This window comes from Lolium perenne, chromosome 7 (assembly GCF_019359855.2).
Source record: "Lolium perenne isolate Kyuss_39 chromosome 7, Kyuss_2.0, whole genome shotgun sequence".
NCBI classification, from domain to species: domain Eukaryota; kingdom Viridiplantae; phylum Streptophyta; class Magnoliopsida; order Poales; family Poaceae; genus Lolium; species Lolium perenne.
Window position 1 is genome coordinate 70,085,040 of NC_067250.2, and position 23,341 is coordinate 70,108,380.

Below are 23,341 nucleotides of genomic sequence, written 5' to 3' on the forward strand. Positions count from 1 at the left end.
GTGGTGGCAATGATGATGATCCACCACCCCGGCCGCCCCTTCCCCTTCCCCTTCCCCTTCCCCTTCCCCTTCCCCTTCCCCTTCCCCTTCCCCTTCCGTTCCGCGTCCGAGACGTGGAAGCCATGGCAATGGATGATCAAGTGTATGTGAACGAAGAAGAGAGAGGCAGAACCTATTGACACAAGGGATGGCCGTTGTGGGTGTTTATAAGGGAGAGATGACCGTTGTAGGGGTTTACACAATAAATTAAGGAGGAGGTGACCGTTGTGGGGGTTTACACAATAATTTAAGGAGGAGATGACCGTTGTGGGGGTATATATCTCAACAAAAAAGTAATGCGGACTATCTTGACAGAAATGGAACTTCGTGATATAGTTTATCATTTTACCGTGAAAAGTAATGCCTAAAAGAAATTGTAATTCGTGATAGTTTATCATTTACCGTAATGGCTACAACAAATCATTGATGGTTTATCATTTTTTGCGTGAAAAGTAATGGCTACAAGAAATGGGTGATGGTGTATCATTTTTTGCGTGAAAAGTAATGGCTACAACAAAATCGGTGATGGTTTATCGTTTTTTGCGTGAAAAGTAATGGCTACAAGAAATGGGTGATGGTGTATCATTTTTTGCGTGAAAAGTAATGGCTACAACAAAATCAGTGATGGTTTATTGTTTTTTGCGTGGAAAGTAATGGGTACACGAAATGGGTGATGGTGTATCATTTTTTTTGCGTGAAAAGTAATGGCTACAACAAAATCGGTGATGGTTTATCGTTTTTTGCGTGAAAAGTAATGGCTACAAGAAATGGGTGATGGTGTATCTTTTTTTGTGTGAAAAGTAATTGCTACAACAAAATCGGTGATGGTTTATCGTTTTTTGTGTGAAAAGTAATGGCTACAAGAAATGGGTGATGGTGTATCATTTTTTGCGTGAAAAGTAATGGCTACAACAAAATCGGTGATGGTTTATCGTTTTTTGCGTGAAAAGTAATGGGTACACGAAATGGGTGATGGTGTATCATTTTTTTGCGTGAAAAGTAATGGCTACAACAAATCGGTGATGGTTTATCATTTTTTGCGTGAAAAGTAATGCCTAAAAAGAGTTTATAATTTAGCTCGTGAAAACTAATGCAGAAAACCAAACTTTGCGTGAAGCTAACCGACGACAGAGAGAGAGAGAGAGGGTGGTGGCCCCGACCAGAGAGAGAGATAGGGGTTATCCTGCCCGTTAGATCATACGATCAACGATCGGCGGGCACGATCCGCGTGACATGGGCTAGACCAATCAGGGCAATGTTTGGCGTTTGTGAGAGTTTGTGAAGGGAGAGGGCAAAACTGAGTAGTATCAAGAAACCAAGGGCAGGTGAGTAGTAAACAGACTAAGGGATTCAAATATGAGATTTAAAAAATGGAAAATGCGTGTTTTGTACAATGAAACCCATCTTGGCCTACCTCAAACTATTTGCAATACCAATATACATCAGTGTGAGAATTGTGGCCTCATTTAGACAAAGTATGATTTGGGGGAAGCTGTTTTGGGAAGGGCTTATTGTGGAAAACCATGCACCTTCATAGCTACTAGGTGATTTGAGAAGTGGCAATTTGTGGTAAAACTTGATTTATCTACGATTTATCTATGATTTGAGAAGTGGCAATTTGTGGTAAAGACTCCATGAGTAAGTGCCACTCTTTTTCGGATTTTTTTGCACATTAATAACTCATTTAACTAGTTAATCCCATTTGTTGACTCTCTGTTGACCAGCCACTTGAGGGTAAAACTGAGTATATTACACTAGCCAGTATTAGCACTCAAGGAGAAAACTGAGCACACAAAAAATGCTAGTATATGACTCGGGGGTATACCTGAGTATATCTAAATTTCCAGGGTTAGACCCGAGGACGCGTGTTGCGGTGCAGAAGTGCAAGACGTGCCATTGTTGACGCGTGTCGCGGTGCAGACGTGCAAATAGTGGACGCGTAGGACGCGGGTCGCATTTAGGACGCGTAAGCCCCTCCCTCCCTCCCTCTCGCACACGGTCGTCTCATTCTCGCTCACGCACGAAACCACCCTCTCACGTCCCATCAACTTCTCCAAATCGAAAAAACCCCAACCGCCGTACGCACGCTACCCTGCCGGCGATGGAGAAGAAGAATGCGCCGGCGGCCGTCGCCTCCGAGCCCGTCGCCTCCGCGCCCGTCGCCTCCGAGCCCGTTGCCGCCGAGCCCGTCGCCGCCGAGCGCGCCGCCGCCGAGCGCATCGCCTCCGAGGGCGGCGCATCCAAGCGCGGCGCCTTCGTGAACTGGGCCTCTCTCTCGGCTGATGGACCACTTCACAAGATCGGCCAATGCTTACTGGCGAACGAGGAGTACGCCGACACCTACTCTGCTATGAGGCAAGTCTGTAGAAATTGGCGCTCAGGTTTGCCTGAGCCCGACGTGCACCTGGACGAATGGATCATGCTACACCACACCCTTCCACGCGTCGCTGAGTTCACCTTCCTCCAACTCGGCACATCACGCTACGTCACCATAGATCTATCGGAAGTTCATACAAGGTTCAAATTCCTCCATATCTACCTTTTTATTTTCAATCTTAAACACATCTTAGTGCTGAATGTTATCTTCATCAATATATTTTAGATACTACTTCGTCGGCTTTTGCCGTGGTGTCATCGTGCTTGCCCAGAAGAACCCGCCGCACAAGATACGGCTGCTGAACCCACTCACAAAGAAATCGAACACTATGTTTGAGGCGCAGATGCCATCTGTTTTTCTGAAATTAGTCGCTGTTATCAAATCCCCGACTATGATCTTCGTTGCCGCCAATTACCCGTCGGAAATTGGTTGGGTCGATGAGAGCACTCCAACTAAGGATATAAATGAAGATTGGGGAGAAGGAAGATTTTCGATCAAGAACCATTATACTGCGTTGCATTACCCCGTTCAATGGTGAACTGTATGCGATAGCTGCGGACAATTTTGAGATCGGAAGAATAGTGTGCACCAATGTACGATTGCGACAGGCGCGAGCCTTGTCAAGATGGAGACACTAATTTCATTTTCAGAACTTGGACGTCAGAAGTTCTACCTTGTGAAGTCGGATGGTGATCTGCTGCTTGTGTTGTTGGTCAGCGAGGCTTTGGCGGGCAAACCTTTGGTGTACCGTGTGGACACTCAGAGCCGCTCTCTCCATCCGGTCAGTAACATTGGCAGTAATGCCTTCTTCGTGAATTATATCCGGTGTATCTCCGTCGACACCAGAGTGTACCCGACACTTCGACCTGGCAGTATCTACTACGCGGATTTGGGTTATATCAGAGAGTACTCTCATGATACAAAGGCCTGGGATGAGTGGCCGATGCGTGTGGATAGAATAGGAAGCTACGGTATGAGTAATGAACACAGGCCATACCGTTTGGAGGATGTATTGGCCGCACACTGCAGACGGAAGGAGTTCAATGAATATTTCCTTGGGGAAATGCACGAATGGAGCAACGAAGAAATATATGAGGAGGAATGAAGAACAAATTCATTCATCCTAATCTTCTTGTTGTCCATACATTGCGTGCGTCTTGTATATTTTTCAGCTTAGTTTGTCGTGAACATTAACAACGTTATTGCCTGCTTTTGGCTGCTGTATGCAGTTTATGTATTATACTTAGTTTTGTGATTATGCTGTTGTGAATTTATCATATACTAGCTTCTAGATTTGCTACTAGATTTGCTGCCATATTGGGCAAAAAACGAGGGCCAAAAGGCATAAATAACCCCAGAGATTTGCTACTAGATTTGCTGCCATATTGAAGAAAGACAGAAATAGAAGCTTCTCTAGATTTGATACTAATTTGGTGAAAAAGACAGAGAGAGAAAGAGGGGAAAAGGTGCTCTTAAAAATGCCAATTTGGGCCGAGAGAGACAAAACCCAGCTCCTGCTCACGTGCAACCAAACGCTTCTCGTCCTGTCCCACGCGGTCCCTTTCTACCAGCCCCACGCGACGCGGCCCCACACGACGCGGCCCCACACGACGCGGCCCCACAGACGACGCGGCGCAACACGTTAGCACAGAACGTCCAAATAAACGGATTCCTTCCGTCTGAGCTCCTTCTGCGGGTCTTCAGACAAAGGCTAGGGTAAAACTGAGGAAAAACTAAGGGGCTGGGGAAAACTGAGTACAACTAAGGACCCGAGGGCACGAAAATAGGAATCCCTACTAATAATGGGTACCCGAAGGGTATACCCATGTCAGTAGCCCCCGAGTGTCTAGGGAAGTCGAAGACTTGCGTAGAGACTCCAAGTATAATCATCTCCGAAGTCGAAGAAATACAAGGCGAGGTCCATGTCGTAGATCATGTGTAGCATAGATGATGTCTCGAAATTGGTTTTCTATCGGGTGCGCGGTCAGCTCTCCCGATGGGAGTAGCCCCCGAGTCTATGGGCAAGTGCTTGCACTTGGGCATAGACTCAAGTTGTACTACTCGATGAAGAACTTGACTATTTCTGGGCACAGCCCCTCTTTTTATCGACTCCTGTTGGAGGACTTAATGAAATCCATGTGCTCCCGATGGGAGTAGGCTATACTCGAGTTGCAGAGTCGAGTTGAGTCTACAAACCTTTATATATTTACAGAATCAAATGAAATTCCATGCTTTTTCTCTTTTTCAAATTCTTCGAGACCAAAGAGACACTATATTTTCTTCATCAAATATATTGTGCAGGGATAACGGTAATTGGGGCTGGTTCATCTGACGGATCAGGTACCAGTTAACTGCTCTTGAGGCAATCCGCAAAAACATACTTCAAGATCACGTCCCCGGACATGATCTCGGGATACTAGCATAATTCGACATGTGCCGCTTCAGGACTTACCAGATGCCGAATTCCAGTCATGTTTTATCGGGTACCTAACGCGTCCGTTAGGATTTTTCTTCGCATCTGTTGATATGGAAAAAAGTAGCAGAACGCCGTCAGAGGCGGTGCCACGCCGCGCAGGACAGATCCTGGGGACTTACCTTCGTGGCCTTTTTACGAGTCACGGCATTCGGAGTTTTTACCGCAACGGACGCGTTCCGAGAATATATTGTCTAGCGCCTTGTTCGGCTGATGTAATGACCCATTTTTCGGGCTCTTCTATATTTTTCACGGCGTGACGGGATAGCCGAATATATTTGGTTCTTCTATATTGTCGTCAGGTACCCTGCCGACGCTCTTGTTCGGAATAAATGACGAGTTAATGAACCCGAAGATTTTTCCACCCTCTTTTTTTTTGAATTTCTCTTTGATGAAAATTTCGTCAAGTTCCTCCTTGAAGAAAATTTCTTCGGGTCCTCCCTGAGGACAATTCTTCGGGTCCTCCCTGAGGACAATTCTTCGGGTTCTTGAAAGAGCAAAGTCTAAACCCCGTGTTTTGTGTGTTTGATGACAACACTTGAGTTATCTCACCGTGTTCCTTGAGTATCATTGCTAGATTTGCAAGTGCACGGTGACCTCGTTGGACACGTCAAGATCGGAGGACTGAAGCTTAGTTATAGGTTTTCTGGTTTTGTGTGTGTATCGCGAGGTGACATGGCTGGAGAGAAAAAGAGGAGAAAACCAGTTTTAGCCAGGCCGGTACTACCGGTACCTGTAGCGGTAGTACCGTTACCCCTATAGGTACCGCCCCACGGTACCGCTCTGAGTTCTGCGCTGAAATTGTCCCACAGTACGAGTTGCGGTACCTCTGCGGTACCTGGAGCGGTAGTACCGCTCACGAGCGGTAGTAGCGCCCATGGTACCGCCCAGGTACCGTAACTAGTTACGGCAGTACCGCTCTGGTACCGCTCCAGTACCACTTTGGATCCAGTAAGGTTTGGACCCCATTGCGGTACCTCGAGCGGTACCTCTAGTGGTAGTACCGCTCTGCGTCCACATGGACCAGATCTGGGGAATTCGAACTCAGAGCGGCAGTACCGCTTCCCAAAAGCGGTAGTACCGCTTAGGCGAAAACTGGACATAACGGTTGGATTTGGAGGAGCCTATATAAGGGCCCTTTCTTCCCCAACTCGTTTTTATCTCTTCTCTCTCTCTCCTCCATTGTTGCTGAGCTTAATCCTTGAGGATCTCCCCAACCATCCAACCAATCTTGCTCAAATTTTGAGGAGTGGTGGAGGAGACCCCGATCTATATTTCTACCAAGAGAGATTTCACCAATACTTGCTATTCCTTAGTGGATCTTGGTGTTAGGGTTCCTATTTTGGGACATTGGAGGAAGTGCATCCATGGAGGCTAGTTTGGTGTTGTACTAGCTCCATGGGTTGTTGGGAGCCTCCTTGTGGTGTGGAGCTCGCCCCAACCTTGTGAAGGAATCACCACCTCGACCGGTGCCTTAGTGGAGAAGGGGGAGCACCTTCGTGGAGCTCTCTCGAGGAAGAAGGTGAGGCCTTCCTTCGTGGTTTGGCCGTCTAGTCTCTTGTGTGAGGCTAGCACCTCCTCAACGCAGATGTACTCCCTTTTGTGGGAGGAACTGCGGGAAACAAATCTCGCCTCGTCTCCGCGCCCTCCGGTTGTCCCGCTCCTTACTCTTACTATCTTGTGATTGTTCTTTTGCTTGTTGCACTTGTTCTAGGATCACCAACACCACTAAAGCAATCACCTTTACCTTCCGTTGCACTAAAATTGAAAAAGCTTAAAACTTGACGTAGCAACCATTCACCCCCCCCTCTTGTTCGCTACGATCCATTCAATTGGTTTCAGAGCAAGGTTTTTCTTGCTCGGGCTTTACCGCCTAAGAAATGGCCGAACAAGATGCGGGTGTGACGAATGGGTCACCTTCCCTTGTGCCACCCGCTCCATCATCTCCCGTCGATACCACAACGGCTACGTTGAATGACCTCAAGAAATTGGAGTCATCCATCGTTAACCAAATGAAGGCGATGATGATGGAGTTGGTTGCTCAAAAACCGAACCCTAGTGTTGATCCTAAAGCAAGTGCCGAGGATCCCCCACCAAAAGCTAACCCGTTTCCTCTTGTTGATTTTGTCGCGCAAGCGACAAAAGATCCACAAAAGGAAGGGCTTGGGGAGACCGGCACTTCAACAAAGGGGAAGGATGAGACACCGGTTGCGGAACGTCTAGGGGGTTATCATGAGGTGCCACCACCAAGTGATTACACCATAAATGTTCCAATACCTATGCCACATATCTTGTCGCATGGTTCACCACCGTTACTTGAGTCAAATAACTTTGAAAATTGGCAATTCTTAATGCGTTCACATGTGCGCAGCGCATCTACCGAGCTTTGGAACATCATTGAGGAAGGCTACTCACCACGAGACCCAAAGAGCTTGATAAGAAGAGATGTGGTGGATGACCAACTCAACGCCACCGCAATCAACATGATTCACATGGCCGTCATGCCAAAGGACCGCGCTCATATCCACTCGCTCAAGACCGCCAAGGAAGCATGGGATAAACTCGACAAGCTCTTCCTCGGAAATGCGAGCATCCGAAGCTCTCGTTTCGATGAAGTGAACAACATGGCCGACAATTTCGTCATTATTGAAGGAGAGACCCCAGAAGTAATGTACCGGCGCCTCATCGCTCTTGCCGTACAAATGCAAGATCTTGGAGCAACGTTTGTGGATGACCATTGGATCAAGCGCAAGTTCTACAACGCTCTCCTCCCTTATGAGGAAGTGAAGTTGACGGCCATCCGCCAAAACGCCTCCTTCCGTGGTATGACATCCGATGAAGTTCTTAGCGAAGTCATCGCTTTGGACATCTCCAAGAAGAATGCAGAGGATCTTGTTGCTTGCGCCCACAACACACGCAAGCCCAACCTTGCATTGAAGATGAAGGTACATGAGGCTAGTGAAAGCGATGAGGATCCCATTGAGTGGGGACCGGATGATCTCAAGATCAATTATCATGAGCACATGGCTCTCGCCGCCAAGAAATTTTGGGATGGAAACAAGTCCCGAAGCACAAGACCAAGAAGATCACGTGATTCTCCAAGAAGTTTCTCCAAGAGCCCAAGGGAGGGGCAAAGGGGAAGAACATGCTACAATTGTAGTGACAAGAGTCATTTTGTCGCGGATTGTATGTTTGAGAGAAGAGAAGATCATGGTGGAAGGCTTATCCGCAAGGAAAAGTTCAAGTCACTCTCCAAAGGATTCTCCAAGTTCTCCCCCAAGTCTGATGACGACAAGGTCTCCTTCACCAAGAAGCCTAGAGCCTTCATCATTCGAGAAGAATACTCCTCCGATGAGGATGAAGAACGTGGGGACAAGAGCTCCAACAAGGAAGGAGAGGGAGTGGCCGCCATCGCCATTACCACTCCCTCTATCTCCCTCTTCTACTCTCCAAATGAGAATCTCGTCACCAACAATGCTCGTTGCCTTATGGCAAAGGTATCCACGAAGGTAAAATCCCCTTCCAAAACATCATCCTCGACTAATGCTCTATATATTGATGATGCCACTAGTCTCACCGTTAAACGTGAGATTATGGGTTTAGATTCTTTTCTCACTAACATGCAAGGGGATACCAAGACTCATGTTGGGGCTCTCTTGAGCCAACTTGGTGCGGCACAAGACCTTATAGAGGAGAAGGAGAGGTTGGAAAGGGAAGCGGCAAATGAGATTGCCTCTCTCAAAGAAGAGCTTGAAGATGAACAAAATTTGCGCATGTTTCTTGAAGCTAGTGTCATCGTCCTTGAAGACTCCAACAAGGCTATTGTCTCCCAACTCATCAAGGACCGAGACCATGCTCTAGGTTTGATGGGTGAGCTCAAAAAGAAGATGCTCTCTCTCGAGGAAGCTAACAAAGAGAAAGATGATGAAGACCCCAACTCTTGCCATGAAGAGCTTGTTGATCAAGTTGCTTCTTTGAGAAAGCACAATGCTCTTCTCTTGGAGGTCAATGCTCTTCAAGAAGAAGCCTTGGATGAATATTACCGGTTGTGCAAGGAGAAGACCTCATGTTGCAACCATGAAGAAGAAATTGCCACTCTTGAGACCACCAAGGCCAAGCTATTGAGTTTGAGTAGCATGCAAGAAGAGTCTTTGGTGGAATGTCTCCGCATGAGCAAGGAGAAGGCCACTTGTTGTGATCATGAGGAAGAAATAGCCGCCTTGAAGAGGAGGGAAGCCAAGCTCATGGAGGTCAATTCCATGCAAGAGGAAGCATTGAAGGAGTATTTTCCTTTGAGCAAGGACCGTACGTGTGGCACTCATGAAAGTGACATTGCCAAGTTGGAGAGTGACAAGCGTATACTCATGAAGATGAATGCTCTCCAAGAAGAAGCCTTGATGGAACATTTCCGGGTGAACAAAGCAAAGGAAGTCCAAGTGTTTGATATTTGTCATCCACACCCGGAGCGTGAATATGAAGTCAATCGTTTGAAGGCCAAGATTGATAGACTCCAAGTTCAAACCAAGTACTTGGAAGGAGTCATTGGAGCCAAAGATGGAGCCAAAGAGGGCTCTTGCAATGAAGGAGGAGTGGCTACCAAGCCAAAGAGGAAGAGTAATAAGAGGACCAAGAAGAAGAAGAAGAACAAGGAGAACATGGAGATCAACCTTGAGGAGAGCAATGCTAGCTCAAGAAGGGATGGAGTACCCAACTCCGCCTCGAAGGGTTTCGCCGGCTCTAACAACCCTTCTCATGTTCTTTTTGTTGATTACTATGGACATAGTTGTGCTCGCTTTATTGGTCCTCAAGAGGACAATGTTGATTGGACTATTTGGGTTCCCAAACCCCTTGTTACTAACATGCTAGGACCCATTGAAAAATGGGTACCTAAATCCAAGACTTGATTCCTTGTAGGACTATGCTTCCGGTGGCGCTAAATGGGTGGTTGATAGTGGAGCCACAAGTCATATGACCGGAAGCAAGAATATTATTGTCGACCTCGAGCCTTCTTACTCTACCGTATCATATGGCGACAACACGTGCTCTAAGGTATTGGGTCTTGGCAAGGTGCTGGTAACACCCGACATCTCACTTGTGAATGTCCTCCTTGTCGAGACCCTTGGTTACAACTTACTCTCCGTTCATCACATTGCTCGCATGGGTCTATGTACTTTCTTTGATGAACATATGGTGGTCCTCTTGTGGAGCAAGACACTCCGTGTAGCTTTTGTTGGATATGTAGAGAACGGATTATATGTTGTTGACTTCTCCGGAAAGACAACATCTTCCACTCTTTGCCTATTCGCCAAAGGTGACAAGGGTTGGTTATGGCATTGCCGACTAGCCCATGTCAACATGAGGACTTTGCAAAGTCTCCACAAGGGTGGCCACATTCTCGGACTAAAAGAAGATGTCTCTTTTTGTAAAGATCGTGTTTGTAGGGCTTGCGTACAAGGAAAAATGCATGGAGCTCCTCACAAGGCCAAGACTATCATCTCTACCACAAGATGCTTGGAGCTCTTACATGTTGATCTCTTCGGTCCACCGTCTCATGAAAGTCTTGGAGGAAAGAAGTATTGCCTCGTCATTGTTGAGGACTATTCACGCTATTGTTGGGTATTCTTCTTCAAGTACAAGAGTGAGACTCAACGGACCATGATGGATTTTGCCAATCAAGTTCAATGCAAGTACGACAACAAGATCCTCGCAATAAGGAGCGACAATGGAACGGAGTTCAAGAACTATACTTTGGATGACTTCCTCGGCGAAGAAGGAATCCAACACCAATACTCCACGCCATATGCTCCCCAACAAAATGGGGTCGCCGAAAGGAAGAATCGAACCTTGATCGAAGCCGCTCGAACCATGATGATGGAGCCTAGAGAAGACACCATATGAGATTCTCACCGGCAACAAGCCCAATGTGTCATACTTCAAGGTTTTCGGATGCAAATGCTATGTGCTTGTCAAGGACACACGTCTATCCAAGTTTGATTCAAGAGCTCAAGAAGGAATTTTCGTTGGCTATGCTACGGATTCTCACGCATATAGAGTCTTCAACAAGTCAAATGGGCGGGTTGTAGAATCTTGTGACGTGACATTCGATGAAGATGATAGGTCTTTGGAGGAGCGAAGTGGTTCTTGTGAGAAAGGAGATGCAATTCCCCCGGATGCCATAGGAAGGATGGGTGTTGGCATTCGCCGACCTCAAGAGCTACCTTCTATGAGTACCGGGGAAGGACCAAGTTCCACCCAAGTGGAGCCATCTACACCACAAGGCCAAGCTTCTTCCGTTGATCTTACAAATGCAAGCCAACCTCTACCACAACCTCAAGTTCAACCTCAACATCTACAACAACAATCAAGTACAAGCTCACCTCAACAAGCTCAAGAACAACACTCACCACAAGCTCATCTACAACAACAACCGACATCAAGTGACCAAGGCCAAGCTTCAAGTTCTTCTCCGAATGGTTCGGGGATGATCTTTATGGACAATACCATTCCTAGTACCCCCGAGTCATCCGGATCTCATGTTGATGATGCCCACTTCAACAACAATGAAGGTCAATGCGAGGACCTAAACCGTGATGAAAGCCAAGAGGACCCACAAGAATCTACTCCTTTAGCCGTCACTCGCTGTGAAGATCCTATTGCAAGACACTTGCGCCTCAAGTCCCATTCTTTGAGTAATGTCATTGGTGATCTAAAGAGCAAAGTAACCACCCGGAGGCAACTAGCAAACTTTTGTGAGCACCACGCCTTGTCTCTATGGTGGAACCACTCAAAGTTAATGAAGCTCTTGAAGATCCCGATTGGTTGAATGCAATGCAAGAGGAACTCAACAACTTCAAGAGGAATGATGTGTGGACTCTCATGAAACGACCTGATCATTGCCGCAACGTTATCGGCACCAAATGGGTCTTCAAGAACAAGCAAGATGAACATGGCACTGTCATCCGCAACAAAGCAAGATTGGTGGCACGAGGCTATTCTCAAGTCGAAGGCGTGGACTTTGGTGAAACCTTTGCACCCGTTGCAAGGCTTGAGTCCATCCGTATCCTTTTGGCCTTTGCCTCTCATCATGGCTTCAAGTTGCAACAAATGGATGTTAAGAGTGCTTTTCTTAATGGTCCTCTACATGAGGAGGTGTATGTGAAGCAACCCCCGGGATTCGAGGATCCCCATTTCCCGGACCATGTCTTCAAGCTCAAAAAGGCACTATATGGACTCAAACAAGCTCCTAGAGCTTGGTATGAGCACCTAAAGGAGTTGCTTGAAGACCGTGGTTTCGAAGTGGGGAAAATTGATCCCACTCTTTTTACTAAGAAAGTCAATGGGGAGCTTTTCGTATGCCAACTCTATGTAGATGACATCATATTTGGCTCGACTAACACAAAATTCAATGATGAGTTTGCTATGTTGATGACAAATAGGTTTGAGATGTCAATGATGGGTGAACTCAAGTACTTCCTTGGGTTTGAGATCAAGCAAATGGGACAAGGCACCTTCATCAATCAAGCAAAGTATCTCCAAGACATGCTCAACCGCTTCGACATGAAGGGCGCCAAGGGGATTGGAACTCCAATGCATCTCAAGTGTCAACTCTCTCTTGACGAGACCGGCAAGGTGGTGGATCCCAAGCTCTACCGTTCGATGATAGGTTCGCTTCTTTACCTTTGTGCCTCTCACCCGGATATAATGTTAAGCGTTGGTATGTGTGCACGGTTTCAAGCTAGCCCGAAGGCAAGCCACGTTGTGGCAGTCAAAAGGATCTTTCGATATTTAGTTGATACCCCACACTTCGGACTATGGTACCCAAGGGACACGGACTTTGCTTTGGTTGGCTTCACCGACTCCGATTGGGCGGGCGACAAGGTTGATAGGAAGTCTACATCCGGAGCTTGTCACTTTCTTGGAAGATCCTTGGTGTGTTGGTCCTCGAAGAAGCAAAATTGTGTCTCCGTCTCCACCGTGGAAGCCGAGTATGTTGCCGCGGCAAGTAGTTGTGCTCAAATCTTGTGGATGAGGCAAACCTTGTGGGATTATGGACTCGAGTAGAGCAAGGTGCCTCTTTTGTGTGACAATGAGAGCGCAATCAAGATCGCCTACAATCCGGTTCTTCATGGCAAGATGAAGCACATTGAGATAAGGAACCACTTCATCCGGGACCATATTGCACGAGGAGATATTGGTCTATCCTTCATTGGCACCAAGGAGCAATTGGCGGACATCTTCACGAAGCCCTACGAGAAGCGTTTCATTGAGTTGAGGCATGAGCTAAATATCATTGATCCGTCGAACTTTGCTTGACCGTCGTGCGCACATCCCACTCTCAAACTATATATCTAGATGAAAGGCACGCATGAACATAGGGGGAGTGCGGTTTAAATATATTGAGCTATCCCTCCCCCCATAATGCATAAAGAAATCCAAAACATATGCTATTCGTCAATTGAGTGACTTATGAGCATCATGTTGAGTTGTAGTCCGTGAGTCCTAGATACATCTACACGACCTCACACTACTACACTCTTACATGGTGGCTTCGGCCACCAACCTCCTCTTTGAGGAGTTTTTCAGTTCTTTGTGTTTCTTTGTGACCTTCTTTTTGTCCTTCTTATTTGCTATCTTTTTCTTCATGTTTTGGGAGAACCTCATTCAAGCTTGTTTTCCCTTTTGGTTTTTGCAAGCTTGGTTGTATGTTCTTTTTTATCCATCCTTCTAGTTTCTTTACCCTCCTTTTTGGTGTTCCGATGCCAAAGGGGGAGAAGTTCCTATGTGGATGGGGACCTTTGTTGTTTGTAGCCTTGTGATCCTAGTTGCTTATCTTGTCTTGTGGCTACATCAACAACTCTATGGAGGTATCTTACGGTGAGTTTGGGTATTCTCAAGGCTATGGTATGATAATTTCACCCAAATCTCCTTACATGATCTTATGTTGCCTCCATATTGCGCATATGTTATTTGAACATGATCTTGTATCCTTGTTGCATGTGTGCTTGGTTTGTAAAATCTAGGGGGAGTTATGCCTCTAAGATGTGTGTATTTGTATTCAAATACATATTCAAAATATGCACACATTTAGGGGGAGCTCCGTCGAGCTTTTGCAAATCTAAGAATCTCATCATAATATCATATGCTTTTGAAAAGTCTTGTGTTGTCATCAAACACCAAAAAGGGGGAGATTGAAAGAGCAAAGTCTAAACCCCGTGTTTTGTGTGTTTGATGACAACACTTGAGTTATCTCACCGTGTGCCTTGAGTATCATTGCTAGATTTGCAAGTGCACGGTGACCTCGCTGGACACGTCAAGATCGGAGGACTGAAGCGTAGTTATAGGTTTTCTGGTTTTGTGTGTGTATCGCGAGGTGACATGGCTGGAGAGAAAAAGAGGAGAAAACAAGTTTTAGCCAGGCCGGTACTACCGGTACCTATAACGGTAGTACCGCTACCCCTATAGGTACCGCCCCACAGTACCGCTCTGAGTTCTGCGCTGAAATTGTCCCACAGTACGAGTTGTGGTACCTCTGTGGTACCTGGAGCAGTAGTACCGCTCACGAGCGGTAGTACCGCCCATGGTACCGCCCACGTACCGTAACTAGTTACGGCAGTACCGCTCTGGTACCGCTCCGGTACCGCTTTGGATCCAGTAAGGTTTGGACCCCATTGCGGTACCTCGAGCGGTACCTCTAGCGGTAGTACCGCTCTGCGTCCACGTGGACCAGATCTGGGGAATTCGAACTCAGAGCGGCAGTACCGCTTCCCAAAAGCGGTAGTACCGCTTAGGCGAAAACTGGACATAACGGTTGGATTTCGAGGAGCCTATAAAAGGGCCCCTTCTTCCCCAACTCATTTTTATCTCTTCTCTCTCTCTCTCCTCCATTGTTGCTGAGCTTAATCCTTGAGGATCTCCCCAACCATCCAACCAATCTTGCTCAAATTTTGAGGAGTGGTGGAGGAGACCCCGATCTATATTTCTACCAAGAGAGATTTCACCAATACTTGCTATTCCTTAGTGGATCTTGGTGTTAGGGTTCCTATTGTGGGACATTGGAGGAAGTGCATCCATGGAGGCTAGCTTGGTGTTGTACTAGCTCCATGGGTTGTTGGGAGCCTCCTTCTGGTGTGGAGCTCGCCCCAACCTTGTGAAGGAATCACCGCCTCAACCGGTGCCTTAGTGGAGAAGGGGGAGCACCTTCGTGGAGCTCTCTCGAGGAAGAAGGTGAGGCATTCCTTCGTGGTGTGGCCGTCTAGTCTCTTGTGTGAGGCTAGCACCTCCTCAACGCAGACGTACTCCCTTTTGTGGGAGGAACTGCGGGAAACAAACCTCGCCTCGTCTCCGCGCCCTCCGGTTGTCCCGCTCCTTACTCTTACTATCTTGTGATTGTTCCTTTGTTTGTTGCACTTGTTCTAGGATCATTGTAGGATCACCAACACCACTAAAGCAATCACCTTTACCTTCCGTTGCACTAAAATTGAAAAAGCTTAAAACTTGACGTAGCAACCATTCACCCCCCCTCTTGTTCGCTACGATCCATTCAGTTCCCCTTGAGGAAAATTCTTCGGGTCCTCCCTGAGGACAATTCTTCGGGTTCTCCTTGATGAAAATTCTTCGGGTCCTCCCTGAGGATAATTCTTCGGGTCCTCATTGAGGACAATTCTTCAGGTTCTTATTGAGGACAATTCTTCGTTGGGTCCTGTCCTCTCTTGAAGACAATTTCGTCGGGTTCTCCCTGAAGACAATTTCGCCGTGTTCTCTCAAGATTTCATCGGGTTCCTCCCTGTACAAAATTTCGTCGGGTTCTCATAAGATTTCATCGGGTTCCTCCCTGAAGAAGATTTCGTCGGGTTCTCTCAAGATTTCGTCGGGTTCCTCACTGAAGAAGATTTCGTCGAGTTCTCTTTTGAAGACAATTTTGTAGGGTGCACGGCCAGCGCTCCCGATGGGAGTAGCCCCCGAGGCTATGGTCGGGTGCGCGCATCCGGACATAGGCTCAAGAACTTGCATACTTTGAAATTTTCTTTCTCCTGCACAAATAAACAAACTTTTTCTATCTTTTCCTTGACTCTCTTTTTCGCATGCGGTGTTAGATGCTCGGATTCGATGATATGTAAAATGAATTTATGCCGTGGAGCCCTCGAGTGTCGGATGCGGCGAAAGTAAATGATAATCAACTTTGTGTAAATTAAAGGAAATACTTAGCTTATTAGGTACGACGGAGTTAACGGAGATATGCCGTGCAGCTAAATCGATGAAGCCTTGGAGTGCAGCGAAGAAATCGAGCCGAAATAGAAACCACCAAATAACAAAAGTAGATGCCGCCAAATTGTTTATAAAGAAATAGCTGATCCCCCGAGCACTGATGTGGTGATATCATGATTGTGGCTTAGTCGCGGTGCCGCAGTTGTGACCCGGGGCAAAGTCGTTGTCGAGCCCCCGAGCGTTAGCTGTGATGTCGGAAGAAGTTGACGGAGTCGCGGCGTCATATAAGGTGAAGCCATTAAAAAATAATATAATATGAATCCAGCCATTAAATACGAAGCATATATTAAAGATGAATCCGCCGATATCATAGAGGATGAATCCATTGACCCGAAGAAAATAAATCTAGTAAGAACCATAGAAGATGAATCCATTGACCCGGAAGCACATCGGGTAGTATTGTATAAGAGGAAACCAATGATAACCCGAAAAGAATAAATTCAGTAAGCCGAAGAAGATAAATCCACTGATCCGAAGAAAATAAATCCACTGAACCGGAGAAAATATATCCAGAGCCGAAGAAGGGAAATCTACTAAACCGAAGAAAATAAATCCACTGAGCCGATGAAGATATATCGAGAGGCGAAGAAAATAAATCCAATGGTGTATTTGCGGTAACGATATAATGGTGCCGCCCCGAGTGTCGGGTGTATTTGTTGTAATACTGTAATGGCACAGCCCCCGGGTATTCTGGTGTGGCGACAGTAAATAATAATTAACTCTCGGAAGAGAAAACACTTAGCTCTTTATCGGGTGTTCGGATCCATGTAGTAGTAGTCGATGAAGTAATGAGTCCGTGATGGGTGAGCTCCCGAATATATCGAGTCCACGATGAGACAAACGAGCCCCCGAGTGTGGCGACTGTGCGCGGCGAAGCAGTCGAAGTTTGTTCCGATTGAAAATATAGCACATGGTGGTCTTTATGTCGGATGGCGAATCCGCTATGGCGAGTGCGTCGTGCTGGCGTCCGCGGGAGTCATCGTTTGCAAATAAATCTGAAATTAATCGTAAAAATTCGCAGCAAATATTGATCTATATTTTCTACGCGGTGATTTTTCTTGCTAGAGATAAGATTACGTGTTGTTTGCCTTTGTTAGATAATTGCCCAATCAAAGACCAAATACTATAAACTGGAAATAGAAATACTTAGCTTTTGTTTTTCGGGAGAACTCAACAATCGGATCTTAGAACTCGTGAATCATCATGTTTACCTGTTGTTGTTGCATATTTTCTGATGAAGCTTTCTCGGGACTTGCTCCTCCTCTGCTTTCTTTTTTCCTTCTAGATTCATGAGATCTTTACGTGAAGCACCTGGCGTCCACTAGATTCATCAATTCGGGAGTAATTCGCTTTCCTTTGCAGCGACATGATGACAGCCATCCGGCCCATTGCGCGAGAGACGGGGTGATACAACAACTGCTTTTCTTGCGGGTTTGTGTCTAGGGAATATCAATCGAGATAGGCGCTGCGCAAGGTCCCGATCGTGTAGACGGCTTCTTCTTCATGCTTGGCGACGGATTTGTGCTTGTTGATGAAGATGATGAGGGATCTCGACTTCTTTTTCTCGACTTCAATCTTGCTGACGAAGTTGCTGATGGATTTGACGGATCTCGCCCGGATAACAAAATTCAGTCCTCGCTTTTTCCCACAGACAGCGCCAATTGACGAGGGATCACCTCGCGAATGCCTACGTATTGTAGATTTGGGTTTCGGGAGATAGCGATGATGGAGATTCCGGGAACGAGATTAGGCACACGATGTACCCAGCTTTGGGTCCCCTCGGTGGAGGATCCCTATGTGCTGCTAGCAATCTATTATATGATCATAGATGTGTTTACAGGGTGCCGCCATAGGCGGAGCTATGTTGTCTATGTCTTGGCCCCCTTCTCTCGGTTGTCCTGGCTGGCTTTATATATGCAACCAGCCTAGGGTTTTACAAGAGTCCTAGTCAACTACTTCTTCGGGTTGCCTTGTTGGGCCTTCTCCATATTGAGCCGAGCCGAGCCAGGTATACTAATAATGGGTACCCGAAGAGTATACCCATGTCACCTTGCCCTTGACCCTTTACAACTGCTAGACACGACCATGGGACAAGGAGAGCAAGTGGTGGGCTAAAACACTCATGCCATTGCCAATAGTCACCAACCCGAGGACATCACCCTCTCCATGCGTCTACACTGCAAGCCAGCCTCTCTCCCTGCGCCACCACACTCCTCTCTCTCCCACTCACCTGCTAGACACCACCGTTGACCCTCTCACACGCCCCGGCGACGCCATGACGCGAGGACCACGATGTCGGCCATGTCCTAGCGTGCCCTGTACACAACGCCAGCGAATCCACCACTGTGCACACATCATCACCTAACCATGAGCTCACTCTCTGACGCCAAAGCCACGCCGGAGAGCCCTGCACACGACGTGCACCGTGACGTCGCCGCCATGACCACCACCTCGTGTTCTCTCCCCTGAACCCTATATAAACTCCCCCTCTCGCTTGGCATAGCACCACAGCTCCTAGCAGCATCCTACTCCCTCTCCTAGCGCCGCTACTTCTCCCTCCTCGCAGCTCACCAGAGCCGAAAGCTAGCCGGCGGCCACACCAAAGCCACGCCATATTTTCGCCACCACAGCCTCCAACTCCTACACCATCTTGTAGCTCGTAAAAATCCCCGTCGATCAAGCCCAAGCTCGCCGGAAATCGTGCCCGGAGGTGAGCGCTATCGCCGTCGCAAGTTTCTGGCGTCGGGAGGTAGACGATGGCTCACAGCCGTCGGATCCCGATCCAGTGCTCCGCCCGCGTGCTACGTGCATGCGCCATGCAGCGTGGCCCAGGCCGCATGCTGGGCCGGCCCAACTTCTTCCCGCCGCGTTTAAAATTCAAATTTGGTTTTATTTATTTCAGTTATGATTGCTTACAGATGCTTTGCTAGAAATTAAAAATCTCCAAATCCACTGGGCCAAATCTTATGAATTTGGCATTGTTGGAAAGCTTATGAGAAGCTCTATCCAACCCCACTGGTCTCAACCCTAGAATTCTTGTAGAATTAAAGTAGCAACAATAACAAGTCAGAGAGTTTTCAGAATTCAAATAAATTTATAAAATCAACCATAAATGATTTTGAGGTTATTCCACCTCTCATAATTCACTTTTCAAGTACCCTAATTGTTTATGTAAAAACATAGCCTAGTTGTTTGCATGATCATGGGCTAGAATCAAAAATTGGCTATGTAGCCAATACTAGCCCATTTAAATCATTTTCAAAGTTAGGATTTTAAATCTATGAGGTGTAGCACCTCATTTAAATCATCTTCCCAAGTAGTGTGAAGTAATGTGATGACCCTTGTTGCATGGTCTCATCCTTGCTTACTTGAGGATATTAAATCAAATAGGATTTAAATTGCATGAGGTGTAATACCTCATTTAAATTATTTTCCCAAATGATAAATATGAAGTGTTGACCTTGGTCAACATGTGTTCATACCTTATTTTTTGAGGAGATTAAATCTTAACAAGATTCAATGAGGGGAAATTATTTCTCCAAAGAACTAAATAGAAACCCTAATAGAGTTTTCCAATGAGAGGAAATTATTTTACAAACACTAAAGAAGAAACCCTAGTCTAATGTTGAGTAATGATTGGGATGATGATATATCATCTTGAGTGAGCCATTAAGGCTATTTAGGCTCATTAAGTATTGTTTGGTGATTGTATACCTCATATTCGATTTTAGACGCTAGTACCGAAGACTATCAAGAGGAGGAGGTTTTCTACCAAGAGGAAGAAGAAGAGAACTTTGATCACTACCCCAATCAAGGCAAGCTAATATTCTTGCAAGCTACCCTAAGGCAAAGCTCTACAAGAGCAAGGCCTCATCACAATTTACTTTATGCTTAATGATCCTATCCCAAGTTTTTACCTTACCAATTTTTGACTTTGGGTCTATCAAAGATTATTTTTGATTCATGATTCACTTGGTCTAGATATGGAGTAGTACAAGAGCATCAAATTTAGCCTAGAGAAATCAGAGCTAGTTAGCACACCTCATGACTAGTTGCTAGTGCTAATAAATAAAATTGGCTACTCTAGTTGGGAACATGTGAAATGAAATGACTTTGAAAACCTTGGAATGATGAGTCATTCTATTGAAAGATTTTGAAGGTGAATATGACTTGTGAATGACATGGTGAACTTTACAAAAACTGATGGTTGGGTTTGGATGCGATACCATTCCAATTTTACAAGTACCCCCACAATACCTGATTATGGGTAAGTGCTTAACTGGAAGTTTATGTATCTTAGTATGGGTTCCCTCTAAACAAGTGTCATTGGGGTTATGCCGAGGCTGCCTCCGTTGAAAGTGAAATGATGTGAAATGACGTGAAATGAGGTGAATGTCCGGCCCAAGCCCTGTGCACTTCCCAGGCTGACGGTTTGTCTTCACTGGGAGGCCAAGCTCATGGGGAGAGGTGCCTATACTAGGGTATGTAAGTGAAAGGTTATGGTTGGTAGTCCGCACACTGAGTGTGATAAATCAGGGCCAGTTAACCCTGACGGATTATTGCAAATGTTGTGGCACAAGTGTACGACCTCTACAGAGTGTTAAACTATTCGAATAGCCGCGTTCACGGTTAAGGACGGTTGGGAAGGCCATACTGTTCCGTCATCAGAGCTTTTCAAAAATGTGACATGTGACTTGTGACTTGAACTTGAAAGGTGAATTTGACTTGAATCACAACCGAGTTGTGGGAATGACACTAATGTTCCCACTTGAGTTAGTTAGCAAATGAAGAGGCTTTTACTAAATGATTGTGAACTAAAATTGGCTTTATGCAAATAAACTTAGAGCTTAGCACCCCCTTACTATAGTTGATAGTGCTTACACTAGTATTCGTTTGCGAGTACTTTAAAGTACCCATGGCTTTGTCCCTGGCTATTCAAATGGCCAGACTATGAAGAGGAGTACCAAAACCAGGAAGAAGGTCAGCAGGACGTCTACTACAACTAGGACCACTCCTGACGTCAACAGTTGCCTGTGGAACAGATGGACCACGACCGCTACTTCGCTTCCGCTATGTGTTTTGTAATTGGATCCTTAGATCCCCTATGTTGTATTAAGAATGGATCATGTGATCCTTTGTTGTAAGACGATTATGTGTTGTAATGAATGATGTGTTGTGATATCAATCTATTATGTCTCGCAAAAACAATATTCCTGGGATTGCGATGAATGGCATAATAGGCATCTGGACGTAAAAATCTGGGTGTTGACACCTTCCTTCGTGGTGTGGCCGTCTAGTCTCTTGTGTGAGACTAGCACCTCCTCAACGCAGACGTACTACCTCTTGTGGGAGGAACTGCGGGAAACACATCCTCGCCTCGACTCTGCGCCCTCTGATTGTCCCGCTCCTTACTCTTACTATCATGCTTGTTCCTTTACTTGTTGCACTTGTCTAGGATCACGCTAGGATCATCTCCATCACTAAAGCAATCACCTTTACCTTCCGCTTCGCTTAAACACTGAAAAAGACATAAAAATTGAGTAGCGCCCATTCACCCCCCCTCTTGTTCGCTACGATCCATTCAACATGCAGTGCATTAACAAGGAGTTACCTGAACTCTTCTCCATGCTGAAAACTACTGAAGTGGAGATAAAGAAAGATCACTAAGTGTTGATGGTCAAAAGACCACCAGTTTCAAGAAACAAGGCAAGCCTAAAGAAAAGGGCAACTTCAAGAAGGGCGGCAAGAAAGCTGCTGCGCCTCCTAACAAACCCAAGGCTGGCCCTAAGCCTGATACTGTGTGCTATTACTGCAAGGGTGACGGACACTAGAAGCGCAATTACCCCAAGTACCTGGCTAATCTGAAGAGCGGCCACGTCAAGAAGAAAGGTATATTTGATATACATGTTATTGATGTCTATATTACTAGTAATCGTAGTAGTACCTGGGTATTTGATACTGGTTCGGTTGCTCATATTGTAACTCGAAACAAGAACTGCGGAATAAACGGAGACTAGCGAGGCACGAGGTGACGATGCGCGTTGGAAATGGATCCAAGGTCGATGTGATCGCCGTCGGCATGCTCCCTCTACATTTACCTTCGGGATTAGTTTTAAATAAATCTAAATAATTGTTAATTGGTGCATGCGTTGAGCATGAACATTATATCTGGATCTTGTTTAATGCAAGACGGTTATTCGTTTAAGTCAGAGAATAATGGTTGTTCTATTTTTATGAATAATATCTTTATGGTCATGTGCATGAGATGAATGGTTTATACTTGTTAAATCTCGATAGTAGTGATACACATGTTCATAATATTGATGCTAAACGAATTAAATTGAATGATAATTCTACATATATGTGGCACTGTCGTCTTAGTCATATTGGAGTGAAGCGTATGAAGAAACTCCATTCCAATGGACTTCTTGAATCACTTGATTTTGAATCACTTGATAGATGTGAAGCCTGTCTAATGGGAAAAATGACTAAGACTCCATTCTCTGGTACAATGGAGTGAGCTACAGACTTATTGAAAATCATACATACTGATGTGTGCGGACCAATGAGTGTAGCATCGCGCGGTGGTTATCGTTATGTTCTAATCTTCACGGATGATCTAAGTAGATATGGGTATATTTACTTTATGAAACATAATTCTGAAACTTTAGAGAAGTTTAAGGAATTCCAAAGTGAAGTAGAAAATCAGCGAAACAAGAAGATTAAGTTTTTGCGTTCTGATCGCGGAGGCGAATATCTGAGTTATGAGTTTGGCATGCATTTAAAGAAATGTGGAATACTTTCACAGTTGACACCGCCGAGAACACCACAACGCAATGGTGTGTCCGAACATCGTAATCGAACTCTCTTAGATATGGTTCGATCTATGATGTCTCTTACCGATTTGTCGTTATCGTTTTGGGGTTACGCATTAGAGACAGCCGCATTCACTTTAAATAGGGCACCATCTAAATCCGCTAAAACGACACCGTACGAATTATGGTTTGATAAGAAACCTAAGCTGTCGTTCCTTAAAGTTTGGGGCTGCGAAGCTTATGTAAAGAAGTTACAACCTGACAAGCTAGAACCCAAAGCGGAGAAATGCATCTTCATAGGATACCCTAAAGAAACAATTGGGTATACCTTCTATCACAGATCAGAAGGCAAAGTTTTCGTTGCCAAGAACG

General features: G+C 45.8%; 1 protein-coding gene across 1 annotated transcript in view; it reads left to right on the plus strand.

The window, feature by feature from the left end:
- Window positions 1-17,819, plus strand: part of LOC127315938 (uncharacterized) — a 41,236-nt gene extending 23,417 nt beyond the window's left edge. Inside the window, exon 4 of the mRNA XM_071823933.1 lies at window positions 17,598-17,819. Within this exon, the coding sequence (XP_071680034.1) occupies window positions 17,598-17,819 (222 nt within the window). The remainder of the gene's footprint in view (window positions 1-17,597) is intronic.
- The last annotated feature ends 5,522 nt before the right edge of the window (window positions 17,820-23,341 follow it).